At 40.6% G+C, this 23,463-nt stretch overlaps 1 protein-coding gene across 4 annotated transcripts in view; it reads right to left on the reverse strand.

The window, feature by feature from the left end:
- Nucleotides 1-19,096: 19,096 nt before the first annotated feature.
- The window catches only part of cep55l (centrosomal protein 55 like), a 28,036-nt gene continuing 23,669 nt past the window's right edge, over nt 19,097-23,463 (reverse strand). For all 4 annotated transcript variants that reach the window (XM_072239752.1, XM_072239750.1, XM_072239753.1 and 1 more), the window contains one exon: nt 19,097-21,555. In XM_072239752.1, coding sequence (XP_072095853.1) covers nt 21,367-21,555 — 189 coding nt within the window. In that variant the 3' untranslated portion in view covers nt 19,097-21,366. The remainder of the gene's footprint in view (nt 21,556-23,463) is intronic.

Raw genomic sequence — 23,463 nt, forward strand, 5'->3', positions numbered from 1 at the left:
TTGACTAGTTACTGAGTCAAAGCAAAGAAAAAGATATTAGGACCATCAAATCTGTATTACTTCTTTAGAAGACCAACGGAGTTAATCTCATTCCCCTGCACATATTTGTCATTCAATTACTTTAGAAAGGATGTTCTTGAATTCCAAAGTCCATCAAGCAGTCCATTCCAAATTCTGACCAGTTACAACAGGAAACTTTCTCTCCATGCCCTGTTTGGGCGGTTTACCAATCATCTTAAGTCACTCTTCTCACATCTCAGTACCTCTCCGGGTTACAAACCTTTGACTTACAGACTCCTTATACACATGAAAGAGCATTTAGGGATCAGCGGGATGGTGAGGTCGGATTTGCCAGCTGCTGTGGGGCAGCAGACACCTTCTGCCAACTGGTAATGAAATAAGTGCCTTCCTTCAGCAGCCCAGCAACAGTGCGCCCCGGGTCACAACTATCATGGGCTGGATTGAGCCAGGCAGAGCTCACTCACTGAGTCAGTGAGGCCGGCTGGCAGCCGCTCTTTCCATGCCTGCTAGCTCTCCCATCACACCATTTCCTATGATCATCTCCTACCAACTGTTTTCGTTCATTTCCGACCGATGAATAGTTCAGGTTTCAAACAGTTCTCAGGAACGGAATGTTGTTGTACCTCAGACGCTGCCTGTGTTTAGCCCCAAGACATTGGAGAATATTTCCCACTAGTTTCTGTCTCAGCTATTCATGATGCTAAACACCTTTATCAAACTCTTAGTTTTCTCCGTGCCATAAAGAGAAATCCCATCTACCACACACCATCCATATAAATACAATACCTCATCCCTACATCTTCTCAATCACCTGATCCAAGTATAGTTTATCAAGCTTTGGCATGTTCTCAACTTGTTAGCATTAAAGAGTTGGGCCGAAGTCCTGCTTCCATAGTGCATTCCTCTATGCTTCTATGGTTCTGTATGGAACATAATCATTCAATACACTATCAAAGAACCTTTTATCTTATCTACTGTATCATTGCTTTACATCACTGGAGTCAGAGAGAACTGCATTCAGGCAGATAGAATAGGAGAAACCAGATGATGATACTAATAAATGGAACCAGCAAGGAGTTAGTGGTTAACATCTGGCTCCAGTTATAAATGCCAAATGAGGTGGCGTTGAACAGACTGAGGGGAGGATTTAGCAGGTGTGACTTTATTACTGAAATTATGGGTTTGATATGAAACTGATGAGTGTATATGTTATGGAAGCCTCGTTGAGCATCCACACAGTGCACTCCAAAACACCAGAAGAGCAGCTTGTGCAGGCTATTGAGAGCCAGTTTTAGAGAAAGGTTGAACTGGAGACACAGCAAAGAAGAAGCAGTAATGCATAGCTTTTATGCTTTATGCCTCAGTTTATAATGCCGTAGTCCAATATCATGTTGTACTCTTTCCATCAGAGATTTGTACACTAGCAGCCCCAGTTCACTCTCATTGACTTTGAAATGACAAGTTGGCACGTATTGCCTTGCCTGACCAAAGTATATCATCTTCCACTTTTCTGCACTGGATGACATCTGTCCTCTGTCCACCCATTTCAATAACTTGTTCATGTCTTCTTGAAAACTATTACTTTTACCTTCACTGCATTATTACATTTCCAAGTTTAGCATCACTGTAAATGTTGATATAATGCCACATAAGTTTTTCAATGTCATGCAATGTCAATGCCAACACAAATTTCAATGCCAGTTCAATGTCAACACAGCCACTTCAGTCAAGATATGTTTTAGTAAAATGAGCTGCTCCATATTTGACAAAGATCTGATGTGATGGAAGATGTAAGTTCAAAGTTAATCAATTGTATTACCATTATGAACTCAACTTGGTAACATACAAGAGACAAACAGTCCAAATTACTTTTTAAGGGAGGATGGACTATTTTCCCAGTTATCTATGTATTAGCCATGATAGGTTGAAGACATTTTTTATATATTATTGAATTGGGAATAAAACTATACTGTTTATTTTACTAAAACATTTCTATTCTCTAATGCCTGTGTTGACATTGAATTGGTATTGAAATTTGTGTTGGCATTGACATTGCATGACATTGAAAAACTTATCCACCAGAATAAACATCGTAAGTGCAGATTGCAGATGATGTTGTCCAAGGCTAATCCGCTTACAGATAAGGGTTTATGGATATTGCAATGTGAATACAAATATATTTAGGGGTGGAAGAGGGTGTAGAACATGAATCAGAAACTACTCTGTACAAATTGGTCAGAAGCATGCAGGAATCTCTGACCTCAGTCCTGTAGAGATCTATAAACTGCCACAAATATTCCTCCCTAGTACTGACATGAAGCACCTGAAGATAATTATTTTATGATGGGATCAGTGTCATTAAGTTTCCCATTTTCTCTTTCTGGTGCCAAGCAGATTCACAGAGAAGCAAAGTTCTAATCATTTTTTTGGTCACACTGCTTACTTAGCTGGCTCATGTACCATGGTCAGATCATTTGAGAAAATTGGCCGAGGCCAGTTTGTTCACTCATCGGGGCTTTACTTTTCATGAGGAGGAGAATGGTTGCTACAGTTCCCCACCAGAATAGATGTGTATATGACCCTGTCAGCTCAGGCGAGCAAGAACAAATCTTTGTCTCAGTTTGATCATTTCCAGTACATCAGTTTTGACAAAAACAATCAACTGCTCTGCCTTTTAAAATTTGTAAACCCTACCCCCAACATTTCTACTATCTTGGGGCTTTAAGGTAACATCACCCCAGGGATGGATATTTGACTCATACCCTGCATTATAAAAGTGCAAATAACAAAACAGATGTATCTGTATGTGCACATAATGGGGCAAAAGTAATTCCCACTTCAAGCTCCAAAAAGATTAAAACACTTGTGTAATACTTTTCATTACCTATAGAGACCACAAAGCACTTCAAACTGACTAAATGCTTTTGAATAGCTGAAGGGATATTCTATCAATTTGTGCATTGTAAATCTGTGTTAACAGTAATAAAACAGCTGACTGAATTACCTATTTTTAGTTGATGTTGATTGAGTGATCACAGCAATGCCACGACAGCGTTCAGATACGACAGACTGGAGATCTCATCTACTGAGGCTGTATGGGTGGAATTCAGAATAAGAAGGGGATGACCATGTTAATGGGATTATATCACAGACTACCCAACAGTCTGCAGGATTTAGCAGAGCAAATTTGTAGTGAGATCACAGACTGTTGCAAGAAACATAAGGTTGTGATAATAGATGATTTTAAGTTCCACGTATTGACTGGTCCATACTGTAAAAGTTACAGATGGGATAGGGTTTGTCAGATTTGTTCAGGAAAGTTTCCTTAATCACTATATAGAGGTCCCAACTAGAGTGAGTGAGATACTAGATCTGCTACTAGGGAATAAGGCAGGGCAGATGACAGATGTTTGTGTAGAGGAGCACTTTGTATCTAGTAATCATAATGCCATTAGTTTCAAGGTAATTATGGAGAAGTGTAGGTGTGGTCCATAGGTTGAGATTCTAAATTGGAGGAAGGCCAATTTTGATGGTATCAGAAAAGATCTGACAATCCTGTATTGGGGCAGTTTGTTTTCTGGCAAAGATATACTTGCGAAGTGGGAGGCCTTCAAGAGTGAGATTTTCAGGGTACAGAGATTGTACATTCCTGTCAGAATAAAATGTAAGGATAACAGGTTTGAAGAACCTTGATTTTCAAGAGATGTTGAGAACCTAATTGAGAAAACAAGGAGGTGCATAGCAAGTATGGAAAGGAAGGATCAAATGAGGCACTTGAGGAGTATAAGAAATATAAGAGAACACTTAAAAAGGAAAACAGGAGGTTGAAAAGAAGGCACAATGTTGCTCTAACAGACAAGGTGAAGGAGAATAGAAACATAGAAAACCTACAACACAATACAGGCCCTTTGGCCCATAAAGCTGTGCCGAACATGTCCCTACCTTAGAAATTACCTAGGCTTAGCCATGGCCCTCTATTTTTCTGAGCTCCACGTACCTGTCCAGGAGTCTCTTAAAAGACCCTATCTTATCCGCCTCCACCACCATCGCCAGCAGCCCATTCCACGCTCTCACCACTCTCCGAGTAAAAAACTTATCCCTGACATCTCCTCTGTACCCACTTCCAAGCACCCTAAAACTATGCCCTCTCGTGCTAGCCATTTCAGCCCTGGGAAAAAGCCTCTGACTAACCACATGATCAATGCCTCTCATCATCTTATACACCTCTATCAGGTCACCTCTCATCCTCCGTCGCTCCAAGGAAAAAAGGCCGAGTTCACTCAACCTATTCTCGTAAGACATGCTCCCCAATCCAGACAACATCCTTGTAAATCTCCTCTGCACTCTTTCTATGGTTTCCACATCCTTCCTATAGTGAGGCCACCAAAATTGAGCACAGTACTCCGAGCGGGATCTGACCAGGGTCCTATATAGCTGCAACCTTACCTCTTGGCTCCTAAACTCAATCCTACGATTGATGAAGGCCAATACACCACATGCTTTCTTAACCACCGAGTCAACCTGTGCAGCAGCTTTAAGTGTCCTATGGACTCGGACCCCAAGATTCCTCTGATCTTCCACACTGCCAAGAGTCTCACCATTAGTACTATATTCTGTCATCACATTTGACCTACCAAAATGAACCATCTCATGCTTACCTTGGTTGAACTCCATCTGCCACTTCTCAGCCCAGTTTTGCATTCTATCAATGTCCCACTGTAACCTCTGACAGCCCTCCACACTATCTACACCACTTCCAACATTTGTGTCATCAGCAAATTTACTAACCCATCCCTCCACTTCCTAATCCAGGTCATTTATAAAAATCACAAAGAGTAGGGGTCCCAGAACAGATCTCTGAGGCACACCGCTGGTGACCGACCTCCATGCAGAATATGACCCATCTACAACCATGCTTTGCCTTCTGTGGGCAAGCCGGTTCTGGATCCACCAACCAATGTTCCCTTGGATCCTATGCCTCCTTACTTTCTCAATAAGCCTTGCATGGGTTACCTTATCAAATGCCTTGCTGAAATCCATATACACTACATCTACTGCTCTACTTTCATCAATGTGTATAGTCACATCCTCAAAAAATTCAATCAGGCTCGTAAGGCACGAGCTGCCTTTGACAAAGCCATGCTGACTATTCCTAATCATATTATGCCTCTCTAAATTTTCATAAATCCTGCCTCTCAGGATCTTATCGATCAACTTATCAACCACTGAAGTAAGACTCACTGGTCTATAATTTCCTGGGCTATCTCTACTCTCTTTCTTGAATAATGGAGCAACATCCATAACACTCCAATCCTCCGGAACCTCTCCCATCCCCATTGATGATGCAAAGACCATCGCCAGAGACTCAGCAATCTCCTTCCTCGCTTCCCACAGTAGCCTGGGGTACATCCTATCCGGTCCCGGTGACTTATCCAATGTGATGCTTTCCAAAAGCTCCAGCACATCCTCTTTCTTAATATCCACATGCTCAAGCTTTTTAGTCTACTGTAACTCATCCCTATAATCCCCAAGATCCTTTCCCACAGTGAATACTGAAGCAAAGTACTCATTAAGTACCTTTGCTATCTCCTCTGGTTCCATACACACTTTTCCACTGTCACACTTGATTGGTTCTATTCTCTCACATCTTATCCTCTTGCTCTTCACATATTTGTAGAAAGCCTTGGGGTTTTCCTTAATCCTGTCCTCCAAGGCTTTCTCATGGCCCCTTCTGGCTCTCCTAATTTCTTTCTTAAGCTCCTTCCTGCTAGCCTTATAATCTAGATCTCTATCATTACCTTGTTTTTTGAACCTTTCGTAAGCTCTTCTTTTCTTCTTGACTAGATTTATAACAGCCTTTGTACACCACTGTTCCTGTACTCTACTATCCTTTCCCTGTCTCAAGGGCTTCTATTAAGAGCAAAAGGATAGCAATGGATAAAATAGGTCCTCTGTCAGGTCAGAGTGATCAAATATGCATGAAGCCAACTAGGGGGAGGTGAGAATAAATGAGGAATGATAGTGTCAGTGATTCAGAGAGCTGATGAGTCTGCCATGAATTATGCAGATCTTAAATGGATTTATTGCATTTGCACTTACTCAGGAGATGGACACAGAGTCTATAGAAGTGCAGCAAAGATGCAGTGAGGTTTCTATTTACTGATTAGAGGAGGAGATGTTTGCTGTCTTGAAGAAAATTAGGGTGGATAAATCCCCAGGCCTGACAAGGTGTTCCCTCAAACCCTGTGGGAAGTTATGTAGAAGTTGTATAAGATATTGGTGAGGTCTAATTTGGAGTATTGTGTGCAGTTGTGGACAGGAATGATGTCAGTAAAATTGAAAGAGTGCAGAGAAAATTAACAAGGATGTTGCCAGGACTTGAGGACCTTAGTTATAGGGAAAAGTTGAATAGATTAGGACTTTATTGCAACACACATCAAAGTTGCTGGTGAACGCGGCAGGCCAGACAGCATCTCTAGGAAGAGGTACAGACGATGTTTCGGGTCGAGACCCTTCATCAGGACTAACTGAAAGAAGAGCTAGTAAGAGATTTGAAAGTGGGAGGGGGAGGGGGAGATCTGAAATGATAGAAGAAGACAGGAGGGGGAGGGATGGAGCCAAGAGCTGGACAGGTGATTGGCAAAGGGGATATGAGAGGATCATGGCACAGGAGGCCCAGGGAGAAAGAAAAGGTTGGGGGGGGAACCCAGAGGATGGGCAAGGGGTATAGTGAGAGGGACAGAGGGAGAAAAAGGAGAGAGAGAGAAAGAATGTGTGTATATAAATAAATAATGGATGGGGTACGAGGGGGAGGTGGGGCATTAGCGGAAGATTGAGAAGTCAATATTCATGCCATCAGGTTGGAGGCTACCCAGACGGAATATAAGGTGTTGTTCCTCCAACCTGAGTGTGGCTTCATCTTTACAGTAGAGGAAGCCGTGGATAGACATATCAGAATGGGAATGGGACGTGGAATTAAAATGTGTGGCCACTGGGAGATCCTGCTTTCTCTGGTGGACAGAGTGTAGATGTTCAGCAAAGCCACACTCAGGTTGGAGGAACAACACCTTATATTCCGCTAATGCCCCACCTCCCCCTCGTACCCCGTCTGTTATTTATTTATATACACACATTCTTTCTCTCTCTCTCCTTTTTGTCCTTCTCACTATACCCCTTGCCCATCCTCTTGGTTTCCCCCCCCCCTCCTTTTTCTTTCTCCCTGGGCCTCCTGTCCCATGATCCTCTCGTATCCTTTTTGCCAATCACCTGTCCAGCTCTTGGCTCCATCCCTCCCCCTCCTGTCTTCTCCTATTATTTTGGATCTCCCCCTCCCCCTCTCAACTCTCTTACTAGCTCTTCTTTCAGTTAGTCCTGATGAAGAGTCTCGGCCCGAAACATCGACTGTACCTCTTCCTAGAGACGCTGCCTGGCCTGCTGCGTTCACCTGCAACTTTGATGTGTGTTGCTTGAATTTCCAGCATCTGCAGAATTCCTTGTGTTTGCGAGGACTTTATTGCCTAGAGCTCAGATGAATGAGGGGAGATTTGATAGAGGTGTTAGGGACTATTACGGAGTTATATGAATACAGCAGATATCAATTCAAACAAGAACCAGGCTTCAGTTCTTATTGTAAATGTAAATAAATGCAGGAAACTTGCAATTAGCCTTCAGTTGTTTTGTAAATTACAAGCAGTAAATTGAAGTTACAAGCGCAGACGAAGAAACTGCATATGTAACAGAAATACATTATGACAATAAGGTTATGTTAATCACCCTGCATCAACTGCCCTCCATACAATGACAATGTAATTGTAATTATTGAAACTGTATCGAATCTCCTACTATGACCATTGAACTTAAGGGAACAAAAGATGTGATGTTCATTGAATTTGTGAGCCTTTACCGGGAGTATCGCCAGAATGATGCCTGCTTATTGCGTTGAACAAAGACTTCTATATCACCAGCTTTGGCGTTTCTCCAGTAACTTTCCGCATAATCATGATATTTTGGGGCTCATCCAGGATACGATTGTGACCCACCCTGTGGCCAGTGATCTTAGCAGTCTAAAGGGGTGACTGTTCAAGAGTAGCACCCACACTTAGATTTGTTCAGCTCAACAACCATAAGGGACCATGTGTGTGTGTAAGGGACCAGCTGGCAGACAGCCTCAGGTAGCTTGGTAAAACAGGGCCACCCATTATGACAGGTGGCTACTGACCATTTGGACACCAGAGGAGTGTGTGTGTACTCGTTCAGGGGAACTATACAGTAGCATACTTCTGAGAGTGTTTGTGTGTATTATAAGAATAAATTTGAAACTTTGGAGTAACAGACATTTATTTGAAGAAGAATACAACAGGCAACATGAGTTCAGTGACACAGAAGTGGAAGATTGCAGAGTACATGCTCTGTGATTTTAAGTATGTATTGTCTCATTTTTATTCATCCCTTATATTTTGGTGAGTAAGGGAATTAGTTTGGAAGTATTTGAGGGAGAGGTTATACACAGATATATCTGTTGGGATGGCACTTTTTGAGGTCAGATAACTGGAGACTGAGAATCTCGACGGCCCCAGCCAACCCTTGACCCTGATTACTACCGTTCACAAGCCCTCCCCACCCGGGGAAATGCAGAGAATTTTGTCTGAGCTGCTCTCACTTAAAGTAGCTTGTGAGAATCTAGAATTCTGGCGCAAGCTGAGAAATGATTGAGATTCTCCAGATGCACCCAAAAGATATCCAGTTGTCGGTAAAAGCAAACTACCCAAGGAATCTGCAAGACAGAATAGCCCAGAGAGTACGGGATGGTACATGGGCAACTCGTGGGAATGACAATATCAGTGCTTTAAGGGGGAAGTGAGGGAGGTGAGAATAACTGAGGAATTATAATGCCAATGGTTCAGAGAGCTGATGAGCCTGCCAAGGATTAAGCAGACTGTAACAGTTGAGCATATGAGGAGTATTCAGGGTTGGACAATCCAGGGAGGGATGACCCAGTCTTCCTGAAAATGCTGAGGGAAGGCCCGAGTTCAGCGCACAGGAAATTTCAGATTTGGGGATAGCAGTGGGATCAACCAAGCATGCGAATGTATAACGGGCTGGAGTGATAGACTGGAGGAGGGGAGTAGCTGTAGTGGACACATCTGCTGTGAAGGTGTAGAGAACTTGCTTTTTATGCCAGCTACCAGGGCACCTAGCAAGGGAGTACCAGAAAGCTGAAGGAGCTCATAATTCTCCAAGTGAGGCCTCACTAGTGCTCTATAAAGTCTCAACATAACATCCTTTATATTCTAGTCCTCTTGAAATGAATGCTAACATTGTACTTGCCTTCCTCACCACAGACTCAATCTGCAAAAATTAGCCTTTAAGAAATCCTGAACAAGGACTCTCAAGTCCCTTTGCACCTCAGTTTTTTGTATTTTCTCTCCATTTAGAAAATAGTCAACCCTTTCATTTCTTCTACCAAAGTGCATGACCATACGATCTCTGGCTAAAGAAATCCCTCACCTCTGTTCTAAATGAACTCCCCTCTATTCTGAGGCTGTGTCCTCTGGTCTTAGTTCCCACCATAGGAAACATCCACTCTATCAAGGTCTTTCACCATTCGACAGGTTTCAATTAGGTCACCCATCATTCTTCTGAATTCCAGTGAATAGAGGCACAGAGCCATCAAACACTCTTCATTTGACAAGCCATTCAATCCTGGAATCATTTTTGTGAACCTCCTTTGAACCCTCTCCAGTTTCAGCATGCCCTTTCTCAGATAAGGGGACCAAAACTGCTCACAATACTCTGCGAGGCCTCACCAGTTCTTTATAAAGTCTCAACATGACATCCTTGCTTTTATATTCTAGTTCTCTTGAAATTAATGCTAACATCACATTTGCCTTCCTCACCACAGAATCAACCTGAAAATTAACCTTTAGGGAATCCTGCACAAGCACTCCCAAGTCCCATTGCAACTCAGATTCTTGTAGTTGTATCTCCATTTAGAAAGTAGTCAGCTCTTTCATTTCTTCTACCAAAGTGCATGGCCATATACTTCCCAACACTGTATTCTATCTGCCACTTTTTTGTCCATTCTTCCAAGCCGTCTAAGTCTTTCTGTAACCTCTTCATTTCCTCAGAACCTGCCCCGCACCTATCTTTGTATCATCTGCAAACTTTGCAACAAAGGCATCAATTCGATCATCCAAATCATTAACATATAACATAAAAAGAATCGGTCCCAACAAAGACCCCTGTGGAAAACCACGAGTCACTGGCAGCCAACCAAAAAAAGGCTCCCTTTATTCCCACTCCTTGCCTCCTGCTACTCAACCATTGCTTTATCCATGTTAGAATCTTCCCTGTAATACCGTGGGCTTGTAGCTTGTTAAGCAACCTCATATGTGGCACCTTGTCAAAGGCCTTCTGAAAATGCAAATACACTAAATCAACTGATTTTCCTTTGTCTATTCTGCTTGTTATTTCTTCAAAGAATTCCAACAGATGTGTCAGGCAAGATTTTCCCTTGTATAAACTATGCTGACTATAGCCTACTTTACCACGTGCCTCCATTTACCCCCAAACCACAGCCTTAATATCAACTCCAACATCTTTCCAACCACTGAGGTCAGACTAACTGGTGTACATTTTCCTTTCTTCTGCCTCTCTCCCTTTTTGAAGAGTGGACTGACATTTGCAACTTTCCATTCCTCTGGAACTATGCCAGAATCAATTGATTCTTGAAAGATCATTACTAACACCTCCACAATCTCTTCATCCACCATTTTCAGAACCCTGGGATGTACCTCATCTGGTCCAGGTGACTTATTTACCTTCAGACCTTTCAGTTTCACAAGAACCTCCACCTTGGTAATAGTAACTTCACACGCTGCACAACCTCCAACACCTGAAACTTCCACCATACTGTTAGTGTCTTCCACAATGAAGACTGGTGTAAAATACTTACTCATTTCATCGGGCATTTCCTTGTCCCCCATTATTAGCTCTCCAGCATCATTTTCCAGTGGTCCAATATACATTACCGGTGCAGGTGGTGAATCAATGAGGACGGAGAGAAGTTGGCCTCAGGAACTTGTGATTGAGGGAATGCAGCTTCCTAGTAAATTTCTGGTGTGCCCAAACAACGACGGTTCTGTCCTGGAGACTAAGTAAGATTCAGGAAAGGGAGAAATAACATGGACAAGGCTCCTGAGTAAAAGGGTGAAAAGTGAAATATTTAAGGGGGAACTTCTTATATCTGTGAACATAAAACTTCATATGTTAATTGCCAGTTGAAAATCCCAGTTAATAAATGTCTCAATATATTTTCTGGAACGTGACCATTCACAGCTACAGATTATTTTTTTAATTAAATATTGCCAGGCATTTTCTTTTCCTCCCACCCCAAGAGAAACATTTCAAGTTAACCTTGAGGCATCCACATCCATGGGGTACTGCAAGTCTACATTTAAATCAACAAAAGACCTTCCAGTCCTCTCTCCCTTCCACATGAGAAGCTGGCAACAAAGGAAATGATGTCTTTGCCAACTGCAGACTCAGTGACTTTACCTAATTTACTCAGAGGGGGCTGAGAGTGTGGAACTAGCTGCCAGTGGAAGCAGTGGATACAAGTTCGACTTCAACACTTAAGAAAAATTTGGATAAGTACATGGATGGGAGGGATATGGAGATCTATTGTCTGGAGCAGGTCGATAGGGCTAGGCAGATTAATAATTTATCATGAACTAGGTGGGCTGAAGGGCCTGTTTCTTTGCTGTAGTGTTCTATGACTCTACTATACTGTATCTCTAAATAAGTATAAACAGTTCATGTCGTCAGACTAGTTTCTGGTAACAACAGAAATACTACAGAATCTGGGATTTGGTTAGATTCTTGAAATATCAGTTTCTTTATGCATGTAGGCTCATAAAATGGACAATCCTTGTAATGAAGAAATGGTTCATACTTTTCAAAGATAAAGGAAATGGCAGAAGGGAAAAATAATGTGTTTTGAAATACTCAGCCAAAATGGTGAAGGAAGCTGTCCCTTTGGCCTTCTGGAAGGGAAAAATGCGTCTGGTGATAAATTCTCATTGAATCTGGTGGAATTGAATGCAGAGTGGAGTGGAGAGTGAAAGAAAGGGGAATTCTGCAGAAGGAGAAAGCATGAGACTAGTGTCCTGGAAAATAGGAAGGATACAATCAAGGCTCTGTTACCTTTGGGAGAGGGAGATAATGCAGTAAACTCAGCTGCACTCAGCCCCGCTGATCCTCCAATTCTGAGAACAGAACGTTAGCAAATGCTGGTACTTAATTTGCTCACACCCATTTAATCGGGATTGAAGCCACATTGAAAATGTACCTGTCTCACAAAGAAATGCAGAATTTAGGGATCTGAGGAAAAGTTCTTTTTTTTACCCAAAGGGTGGTTGGTATATGTAATATGCTGCCGGAGGGAGTGGTGAAATCAGATATAATCACTAAGTTTAAGAGGCATTTAGACAGACACTTCAATAGGAAAGGCATGCAAGGATATAAACCAAATATGGGCAATCGAGATTAGAACAAGTGGACAAAAAACGACACCATGGATGAAGGGCTAATTTCTGCGTTCTCCACCTCTATGACTATTAGAAATGAGTCGTAAAATTTAGAAAAGGACTGATAGGGAAAAGACAAAGTGTGCCACCAGGCTTACTTGATTATATCCAACAGAACTATCAAAAGTTGAAAATAAAGCAATTTAAAAGCAGATTACATGTGAGATAACCTTTGTTTCAGTCTATTTAAGCCTCCTCCACAACTCTTTTTAATGTATATCTACAACTCCTACACTCATACAAAACTCAAATATGTCATTACTTTTGCTGCAAGTTCTCACTGTGCTTTGTTTCATATGGTCTATCTCTATCTCGGCAGATAGCTCCATCTCAGACATCTACAGATTCATACAAGTGTCTCAGCTATTTTTCCTCCTATCCTGTTTCTTGTCTGGACTCTCTTCTAATTTCCTATGTCCTATCTCCGTTGCAGCTGCTCCAATAATGAGAATTTCTATACAGGTTCTTCTGAGTTGCCTTGCAGAGTTCCCTCTCCCAAAGATGACAGAGCTTTGCTTCCTTCCTATTTTCCAGGACGTTAGTCTCATGCTTTCTCCTTCTGCAGAGTTCCCCTTTCTCTCACTCTCCGCTCCACCAGCCTCTGCATTCAATTCCACCATATTCAATGAGATTCCATCACCAGACGCATTTTTCCCTTCCTGAAGGCCAGAGGGACGGCTTCCTTCACCATTTTGGCTGAGTATTTCAAGCATTTTCTGCTTTTGTTTCAGACTTCCAACATCTGCAGATTCCTGGGATGTTCATTACAAGTGTATTGTTTTGGACTTACAAAGTCAACAATAAAACTGCTGAAAGATGAACAATTTTTCATTCTAAAGTCCCTGTAGGTATCAGATTGTGAACCATGCCTTCTAATATGGCTAAGGTTTAGAGCTTTTTCTAAGGTGAACCATGTGGCAATGTATTGCCTACATCCATGTTGGCAGCCACTGTCCACATCATGAATTATCAAATCAATGGAATTGTATGCAGGAACAAATTACTCGAGATCAAAAAATCCAATTCAATTCAAAGCCAAGTCAGAGGATCAATGTACTGCCTCTTTGACTGGCTTTCTTTTACCATAGCAGTACAATTTAGCTCAGGTGCTCCCATCCCAACAACATCCTTGTAATTTTTTTCTGTACTCTTTCAACCTTATCTACATCTTTCCTTTAGGTAAGTGACCAAAGCTGCACACAATACTCCAATTTAGACCTCGCCAACACCTTATGCAAATTCAACACATCTCATCTCCTGTACTCAATATATTGATTTATGAAGGCCAATGTGCCAAAAGGATTCTTTATGACCTATCAACCTGTGACACCACTTTCAATGAATTATGGATCTGCATTCCCAGATCCCTTTGTTCAATCGCATTCCTCGGTGTCCTATTGTTCACTGTGTAAGACCTACCCTGGTTGGTCCTACCAAAGGGCCACACCTTGCATTTTTCTGCATTAAGTTCCACTCGCAATTTTTCAGCCCATTTTTCCAATTGGTCCAGATCCTGCTGCTAGCTTTGATATTCTTCCTCGCTGGCCACTATACCCCCAATCTTAGTGTCATCCACAAATTTGCTGATCCAGTTCATCATATTATCATCCAGATCATTGATTTAGATGACAAACAACAGTAGACCCAGCACCAGTCCCTGTTGCACTCCATTATTCACAGACCTCCAATCAGGGGGGCAACCCCATACTACCAGTCCCTGGCTTCTCCCAAAAAGCCAATGGCTAATCTAGTTTACTACCTCATCTTGAATACCAAATGACTGAACCTTCCTGACCAACCTCCCAAGCAGGACCTTGTCAAGTACCTTTGCCCATGTAGACAACATCACTCTATTGCCTTCATCACCTTTTCTAGTAAGTTCCTTGAATAGCTCCATTGGATTGGTTTGACACAACCTACAATGCTAAAAGCCATACTGACTACCCCTAGTCAATCCATGTACCCATATATCTAGTCCCTTAAAATACTTTCCAGTAATTTTCACAGTACTGATGACAGGCTCACCAGCCTATAATTTTCTGGTTTAGATTTCCTCCAATCCTCCGGTACTTCGGCCATTGATAAGGATGATTTAAGTACCTCTGCCAGGGCCCCTGCAATTTCTGCACTTGATTCCCTCAGGATCTGATGGAACACCTTCTCATGTCCTAATCTGCCTCACTGGAAACACCTCCTCCTCTGTAATGTGTATAGGGCCCATGAAATCAATGCAGCTTTGCTTCACTTCGATATGTCCATCTCCTGAGTAAATACAGATGCAAAAAGAAACCATTTAAGATCCCTCCCATGTCTTTTGGTTCCACCCATGGATCATCATTCTGATCTTCCAGAGACCAGTTTTGTCCCTTGCAATCATTTTGCTCTTAAGATATCTGTAGAATCCTTTAGGATTCTCCTTCAGCTTGTTAGCTAGGGCAACCTCATATCTTCTTCCAGCTTTCCTGATTTCTTTCTTAAGTGTTGCCTTGTATTTCTTATACTCCATAAGTACCTCATTTGTTCCTACCTGTCTAAGTTGTTCTTCTCTGTGCCTTGTGGTTCATCGGGCAGCAACTTTACTGCTTTTTCAGCATTTGTCTGTTTTTTTTTTTAAATGAGGCAGAGTTGCTAGCTGGATGCTCAACCAACCACGAATGGGAAACATGCAAGGAGCTGGCTGGATTCGAACCTGGAACCACTCGCCTCGAAGTCCAGTGCAGATGCCACTACACCACCGACTGGCTTATATCTACTATGCACCTCCTTTTTTCTTTCCCCTTAACCAGGGCCTCAATATCTCTTGAAAACCAAGGTTCCCAAAACCTGTTATCTTTACCTTTTATTCTGACAGGGAGATACAAGCTTTATACTCTCAAAATTTCACTTTTGAAGGCCTCCCACTTACCAACTACACCATTGCCAGAAAACAGCCTCACTTGCCAAATCCACTCTGATACCATCAAAATTGGCCCATCTCCAATTTAGAATCTCAATCCAAGCAGCAGACCTATCTTTTTCCATATTTACTTTGAAACTAATGGCATTATGATATTTACAGAGGTTGTAGATACAGTTTTGAAAGTTCAGGGAATTGAAGACTGTAAAGAATTAGCACAGAGGAGATAAGGAGGCATAGGCAGATGAGCCATGACCATATGGAATGGCAGGATAAGTTGAGGGAAAAGGTAGACTACTACTACTTTTTTAAAAAATGTAATACTTGTATGAAGAAGCAACAGCTCTAACTTTCTGGTATAATAGAAAGAAAGACATCACAAAGCAACTTTAATGATAAAACAAACACCTGCTCTTTTCAGAACAACAGAAGTGCTATACGAGGGGTGATTGATAAGTTTGTGGCCTAAGGCAAAAGAAGGGAGTCAATTTTAGAAAAACTAGCACATTTATTTTTCCTACATTTACATACTTAGTCCAGCAGTCGTGGAGCATACGGATCCCTTCTTTGTAGAAGTCGGCGTCTTGGAGCTCCAGAAGTGGTCCACAGCAGGGGTGATTGATAAGTTCATGGCCTAAGGTAGAAGATGAGTTATTAACTTCAAACTTTCTGCATTTTCACTCAGAGTTGAACTGCACATGCATGTAACAAGAGCTGTATAACTCATCTCCTTCTACCTTAGGCCACAAACTTATCACCCCTGCTGTGGACCACCTGGAGGTCCAAGACGCTCTCATTACATGTACGTGCAGTTCAATTCTTTGAGTGATTATGCATAAAATTTGAAGTTAATAACTCATCTCCTTCTACCTTAGGCCACGAACTTATCAATCACCCCTGCCGTGGACCACTTCTACAAAGAAAGGATCCGTATGCTTCACGACCGCTGGACTAAGTGTGCATATGTAGGACAGGACTATGTTGAAAAATAAATATGCTAGGTTTTCTAACTTAGGCCATGAACATATCAATCACCCCTCGTAGTACAGATTATTCGCTATGCACTGAATATAGGTGCTCTGCAAAGGGATCATCCAATCTGATATTACTTTGATGTAGGGGAGACCACATTGCAAGTATCAAATGTAGTACATTAGAGTGGGCTAAATACAAGGAAAGGCTGATAGATTCACTTTTCCAGACTTAAAATGCCAATCATTATGCAACTGGCAACAAAGATTCTTGATTAAAGGGTATAAGGTGAAAGCAGGGGAGTGGGGATGACTGGATGAAGTGGATCAGCCCATGATTGAATGGCAGAGCAGATGTGATGGGCCAAATGGCCTACTTCTGCTCCTAATTCTTATGTATAACTAAGCAACAAGATGATAAGGCCACAAGAGATGGGAGAATTAGGCCATTTGGCCTAACAAGCAATTTCTTCATGGCTGATGCATTTTCCCTCTCAACCCCATTCTCCTGTCTTCTCCACATAACCTTTCTAATCAAGAACCTATCAACCTCCAACTTAAATACACCCAGTGACCTGGCCTCCACAGCTGCCTGTGGCAATGAATTCTACAGATTCACTCCATGATATGTGGATTCAATTTATATAATATTGGGCCGCTCACGTAACACATTCCAAAGGGTTTGGGTAGCAAATAGCAGACACTGGCTAGCCAACAAGAGATAATTTAGTGGAAGTGAGAAAAAAATTAATGAGGCTAAATTTTGAAATATTGCTAGATGACAGGAAAATGTCCTGGTAACCACCACTGTGAAAGGATTCACATTTGCTCTGTTTATTCTGCAAACAGCTATACCCTAGCCATCTTCTTCCCATCATTTAATAATCCCACATTGCCTGATAACTGGGATAAAAGCTTTTCTAAGATGATTTGAGGTAAATAACAAAGCTTAGACTCTCTTCTCATGGATAATTACATGCTTGCAATGCTTGTGCTAACCTATACACAGCTGTCAGCAAACATTGTAACTGATGAATAATTAAAATATATTCTGATCTGTTTAGCAATATCAACTCATAAAATGATTCATTACTTGTAAACTTTTAATATTGTAGATGTGTTTGTTAGCTGATTCATATGAATACATTCTGCAGCTGCTGTCATGTAAAATATATAATTGGCACAAAGCTTATAGGGACAAGTACTAAAGTGTCTCTCAACCCTTGAGAAACACAGCATTTCCTTTGCTTTTCATTTAAAAGATAATTTAACTTTACATATTGTAATTGTTACAAACAAGGCTGATAGAAGGTGGTTCATTGCGATTGGCAATGTACGAGTAGGCTGTGCCATCTTAATCTGATGTATTACATAACCAAAATTGCACCTGAGACCATAGGCATAAAAGGCCTTGCACCATCTCTTCATTAAGAAATCCAGAGGCCCAAGATTAAAGAGCGTCTGTGCTGCCAAACTTCCTCCAAAATGTTCAAAAACTGGGACATTCCAATGAAGATACTGGGTAATTACCTAGCACCATATTCCCCCCCACCCCCTTTGGCAGTCCCTTGGCATCAAGAATGCTTTGGTTGAATAAGAATGACACTTGCCTCCCATCTTCATAGGAATGTGAGTTTATGAACATTTCAGAGGAAGTCTTGGCAGAACAGAACGTGTTTTAAAATCTCAAGCGTGGGACTGAAACAAGAAATGGACAAGAGATGTGTGCAGATAGTATCAGTATGAAAATGTCAGACTCCCCTCTTCCAGTCCCTAGCTCCTCCTCTCCAACATTGTTTGAATACTCAAACTTATGTGCTACCAATCTAATTCTGTTTTTATCCTTAGATGTAAAGAAACAGTTTTAATACAAGTCCCAGGTATATTTATTTTTAAAGGTTTAGTTTCAGCTCAAAACAAATTGCACACTACGGACAAGCAAATAGGAAAGAACTTTAAAACAGTTTATTTCTATTGCTAACAAGCCATAAAACAAGTAAATATTGTGAGGGGAATAATAGTTACAGGAGTTATTTTCATTTCCAGCAAGGAGTCTTAATTTGCTTGCAAATCATTAAGGTCCTGGCAAATTTTCTTCTGTGCACAGACACCAGAGGTGTCTTGTGAAATATTCTGGTGCATTGCTAGAATACTACTTAGCAATATGCAGGAACATAGAGAAATGAAACTGCTCTTCCCAGCCAGCAAGTCATCCTTATCACAACCTTTGAGGCAATTTATGATTGATGGTGAAGAGACAGACTGGAGTCTCCTCTTTCCAATTGTTTCATTGCCAAATTACAAAAGCTGAACAGAGTGAAGGCAAATCTTCCATGTTCTTTTGGAGTTCAAAAATGTGAAAGTAAGCAAAGAAACATCAGATTCTGAGGAGACATGATAGAGTAAACAGAAAAAAATGTTATGACTACAGTGCTTTACACCCTGGTTCAGAGAAACGTCTTGTTTGACGGTATACACATTCTGTATATAGTTAAATGACAATAAACTTGACTTGATATTCATATTTTTGGTTTGGCTGAAAATGTTCAGCAAACTGCTTCATTAATGCAAGAAAATAAAATGAGATTATCAATTCTTTAATCATTTGATGTTTATTTAAAAAGTTACATAGAAATGGACTGACAAGTTCACTATTGCAACTAAACAGAATATCGTAAGCAGAAGGAAACCAAATGGGGCAATTACCACTCCAAGTGCATTTGGTTATAAAAATAGCCAAAAAGCTAAAAAGTAGAAAATAAAACTTTGTACAACCCATTCTGACTTCATCTAAATAATTCAAGTTTTGCCAAAATAATTAATTTCTGGAGATAATTGGTTTGAACTCAAATGTCAGTACTGTATTCAAAATTTTAAATACAAATTCAAACTAATTTACTTGCACTATATTCACATATAGCTGACCTTGGAAGGTGAAGCTTTACAGAGGTATCTGGCAATGTTTTGGAGGGGTGGGGAAAAATAAAGTGGGTCATTACAGTGCATTAGAAAATTACAAATCACACCTGCAATATCTCCCCATTTGATTATCTGAGCTGCTCAGTGGAGTGCATCACCGACCAGGTGCTTCCCAATAATATTGTGCAAGAAAGCAATACCAAGCCATTTGTTATAACTGGTTCAAGAATACTATAATTTTAGGAATTGACTGACATCCTATTACCCAAATTGCAAGTAGGTGGCCTATTACAATATTAAATGCAGATCTATAAAAAAAATTTGCAAAATTACTGAAGTAAACATTCACCAATTTGGAAGGAAACCATTGTTGTTCCTGGTCAGGTCCTATAGTATACACATGGATGGAAGCTGAACCCAAAATTAACCTACCTTTTACCTATTTTAGGCTTAAAGTACAGTGCGAACTAGAACACTAAATTATGTTCTTGTATAATACAATTCTGAAGAGAAGCATTCAGAATGAAAAATGAATATTTTAAGAGAAAGTTACATAGTCATTCATTTTCCACATGCCATTTACCTGAAGGATTGTATGTTTATATTTTAATTCAAAACGAGCATAAATAAACATTCTAAAAAGCAAAGATCTTTAAATTGTTCTGTAATAATAATTATAATACTTTCAACAGTAGCATTTATTCAGTATTTTGTCCCAATATTCTGCTGTAACTTGAAACTAGCTACAGTAAGTTTTCCCAGTGTTTCCTGCAATAAAACCACATATCTGAAACAATTGTATTTGACAATCCAACACTCGTTCTAACAAAATTAATTGAACAAAAAGTTAATGAAAGCTTGTTAGTTGTGCCCAAATGCCAGTTGACTTTTAGAACATTGAAGGCTTCATTAATTCAACTGCATGCAATAATTAACTAAAATAGATACAAACTCTTAAACCTTTTCAATAAATGACATTGATTGTAATTCAACCAAATAATGTTGACCAAGGCACCAAACAAACACACATATTGCATTATCCAGGCTCTGAAGTAGCCACTAAACAAAGACAGCAGGATTTGAGGCTCCTCAGGTTATCTTGTTTGGTCAGACCATGCAGAGTGGAACTGTGAGGGAAGTCAAGGCAAATAAGGAAATATTTAAAATTAAATAGGTTTATGGAGCAAAACAATTGCAGCTTCAAGTTACAATAAACTATCAAGAGCAGTAATACATTTCATGTATCAAAACATTATATGCTCAAGTAGAAAAACAATGCACAAAATAAGATTTTAGTAAACATGCTAAATGCAAGTATTGTGAATTCTTTCACAGTATTGCTTTCCTGTGCAAATCAATTAGCAAATGTGTGTGTGTGTGTGTGAGGGGGGGAGAGAGGGGGAGGGGAAAGAAAGCAAATCTTAATGCCCCTTTGCCCTGCTGACGAACATAAAGTTCAGGAGTGCTTAATCATTCAGTAAAGTAAACTCTAGCCATAAGATAACATCCATTGCCCCAATTTTACATCACCTTGCCAACTACAGAACTGGCTGCCATTCAAGATTACACAGACTCCCAGGACAGAGGCCTTGATGAGATCACAAGAACACCCAAGCAAACCTAAAAATGTGTTCAACAGTCTAAAATCATCTGACATTGTTTTTGTAAGTTAAAGTTAATTTTAGGCATGATATGCTATTAATATTTTCCACTTGATTAATACAAAGAACATTTCAAAAAGGGAGATACAATTCAAAATGTCAAGATCATAAATGCCATCGCAATAGCGATATGCTAAACAATCCCTAGGAACTCGACATTTTTGCATGTATTCTAAAGATCAAGCTCAAATAAAGTCCCAATTGAATTATTTCCCCACTGCAAAACTTTGGAATTGCAAGCTTTGAGAGTGCAACTGAAGAAAAGAAGGTGGGGGGGGGGGGAAGGGGGGGGGAGAAAAAAAAATCAGAATTTAATTATTGCAAATTTCAACATGTTCCAGCAGGTCTCGGTGCCGACTGGTGGGGTATTGAGCTTTGCACTTGGGGCATTCCAAGAAACTCTCGTCAAGATGATTTTTGGATCTTGGAAAACTTGATTTCTCTTCACTCTCACTGTTTCTGTTCAACCCTGGCTCCAGGAGACATTTGTCTTCTATTTGCTGCAACAAAAATAAGTATTTTTAAAATCATTTACCCAAATATGCATACAATGCATTTCAATATTGCTGAAAGGTTAAGTGTTTAAGGTTTGTATGTTTGCTTTCCAATTCATTTGTTCTAGAATGGATGATTCAAGACCACTTGATGCATGCTGCAACAGCCACAGAAGTGGAGTACTCTAGTCTTATAGTCCAATATTAATTTTACACTCTACTTTATTGCCTCTTCTAATTCTTCCCACCGAAACACAACACTTACCCTTTCAAAGTATTAATTTTCATCTAGCACCTAATCTCAGTCTCTACTCCCAATTCTTGAAGCCTACGATCCTCCTCACAGATCATGATGTCTCCAAATTTTGTTATTACTATACATCATGGAGCAGTACAGCACAGAATTGGGCCCTTCAGTCCATCCCGGACTGTTATTCTACTAGTCCCACTGACCCACACCTGGACCATAACCCTCTAATGCTCCACCCATCCACATATTTATCCAAACCTCTCAAATGTTGCAATTGAACCTGCATCCACCACTTCCACTAGCAACTCATTCCATACTTGCAGCACTGAGTGAGGTTCCCCTTAAATGTTTCACCTTTCACTCTTAACCTATGACCTGTAGTCCAAGGTTCAACCAAACTCAGTGGGAAAAGCTAGCTTGCATTTATTCTCTTTATACTCCTCTATTTTGTATACCACTGTCAAATCTCCCCTCTTTCTCCAGGGAATAACGTCCTAACCTATTTAATTTTTCCGTATAAATCAGGTGATCATCCCAGCAACATCCTTGTAAATTTTCTCTGTATTCTTTCAATCTTACTGATACCTTTCCTATAGGTGGGTAACCATAACTGTACACAATACTCCAAACTGGGCCTCACCAACATCTTGTACAATTTCAACACAACATCCCAATTTTTATGCTCAAAAAGATCATAAAATATAGGAACAGATTTAGGTCATTTGGCACATCAAGTCTGCTTTGCTATTTCATCATGACTGATCAATTTCCCTCTCGGCCCCAATCTCCTGCCTTCTCCCCATATCCCTTCATGTCCTGACTAATCAAGAATCTACCAAACTCTGCCTTAAATATACATAAAGACTTGGCCTCCAGATCTGCCTGTGGCAAAGAATTCCAGAAATTCACCACTCTCTGGTTGAAGAAATTCCTCATTTCCATTCTAAAAAGGATGCCCCTCTACTTTGAGGCTGTTTTCTGGTCTTAGACTCCCCACCATAGGAAACATTGCTTCTGCATCCACTTTATTGAGGCCTTTCAACAGTTGTTAGGTTTCAATTAGATCCTCCCTCCCTCCCCACCCAATTCTTCTGAGAGCCAAACTCTCTTCAAATGACATGCCTTTCAATCCTGGAATCATTTGTGAACCTCCTTTGAACACTCTCCAATGTCAGCACATCCTTTCTTAGATAAAGAGTCCAAAACTGCTCACAATACTCCAAGTGAGGACTCACCAGTGCTTCATAAAACTTCAACACTGCATCACTGCTTTGAGATTCTAGTCCTCTTGAAATGAATGCTAACATCACATTTCCCTTCCTCGCCAAAGACTCAACCCACAAATTAACCTTTAAGGAATCCTGCACAAGGACTCCAAAGTCCCTCTGTACCTCAGATTTTTTAAATTTTCTCTCCATTTAGAAAATAATCTACCCTTTCATTTCTTGTACCAAAATGCATGACCAGACATTTCCTGACACTGTATTTCATCTGCCACTTCTTGCCCATTCTTCTAATCTCTCTAAGCCTCTCTACTTCCCCAAAACTCCCTTCCACCTATCTTTGTATTGTCCGCAAACCTGGGTCACAAAGCCATCAATTCTGTCATCCAAGTCATTGACATATAACATAAAAAGCAGTCCCAACACAGAATTTCTGTGGAA

This window comes from Mobula birostris, chromosome 21, assembly GCF_030028105.1.
Source record: "Mobula birostris isolate sMobBir1 chromosome 21, sMobBir1.hap1, whole genome shotgun sequence".
In the NCBI taxonomy this organism is placed as follows: Eukaryota; Metazoa; Chordata; class Chondrichthyes; order Myliobatiformes; family Myliobatidae; genus Mobula; species Mobula birostris.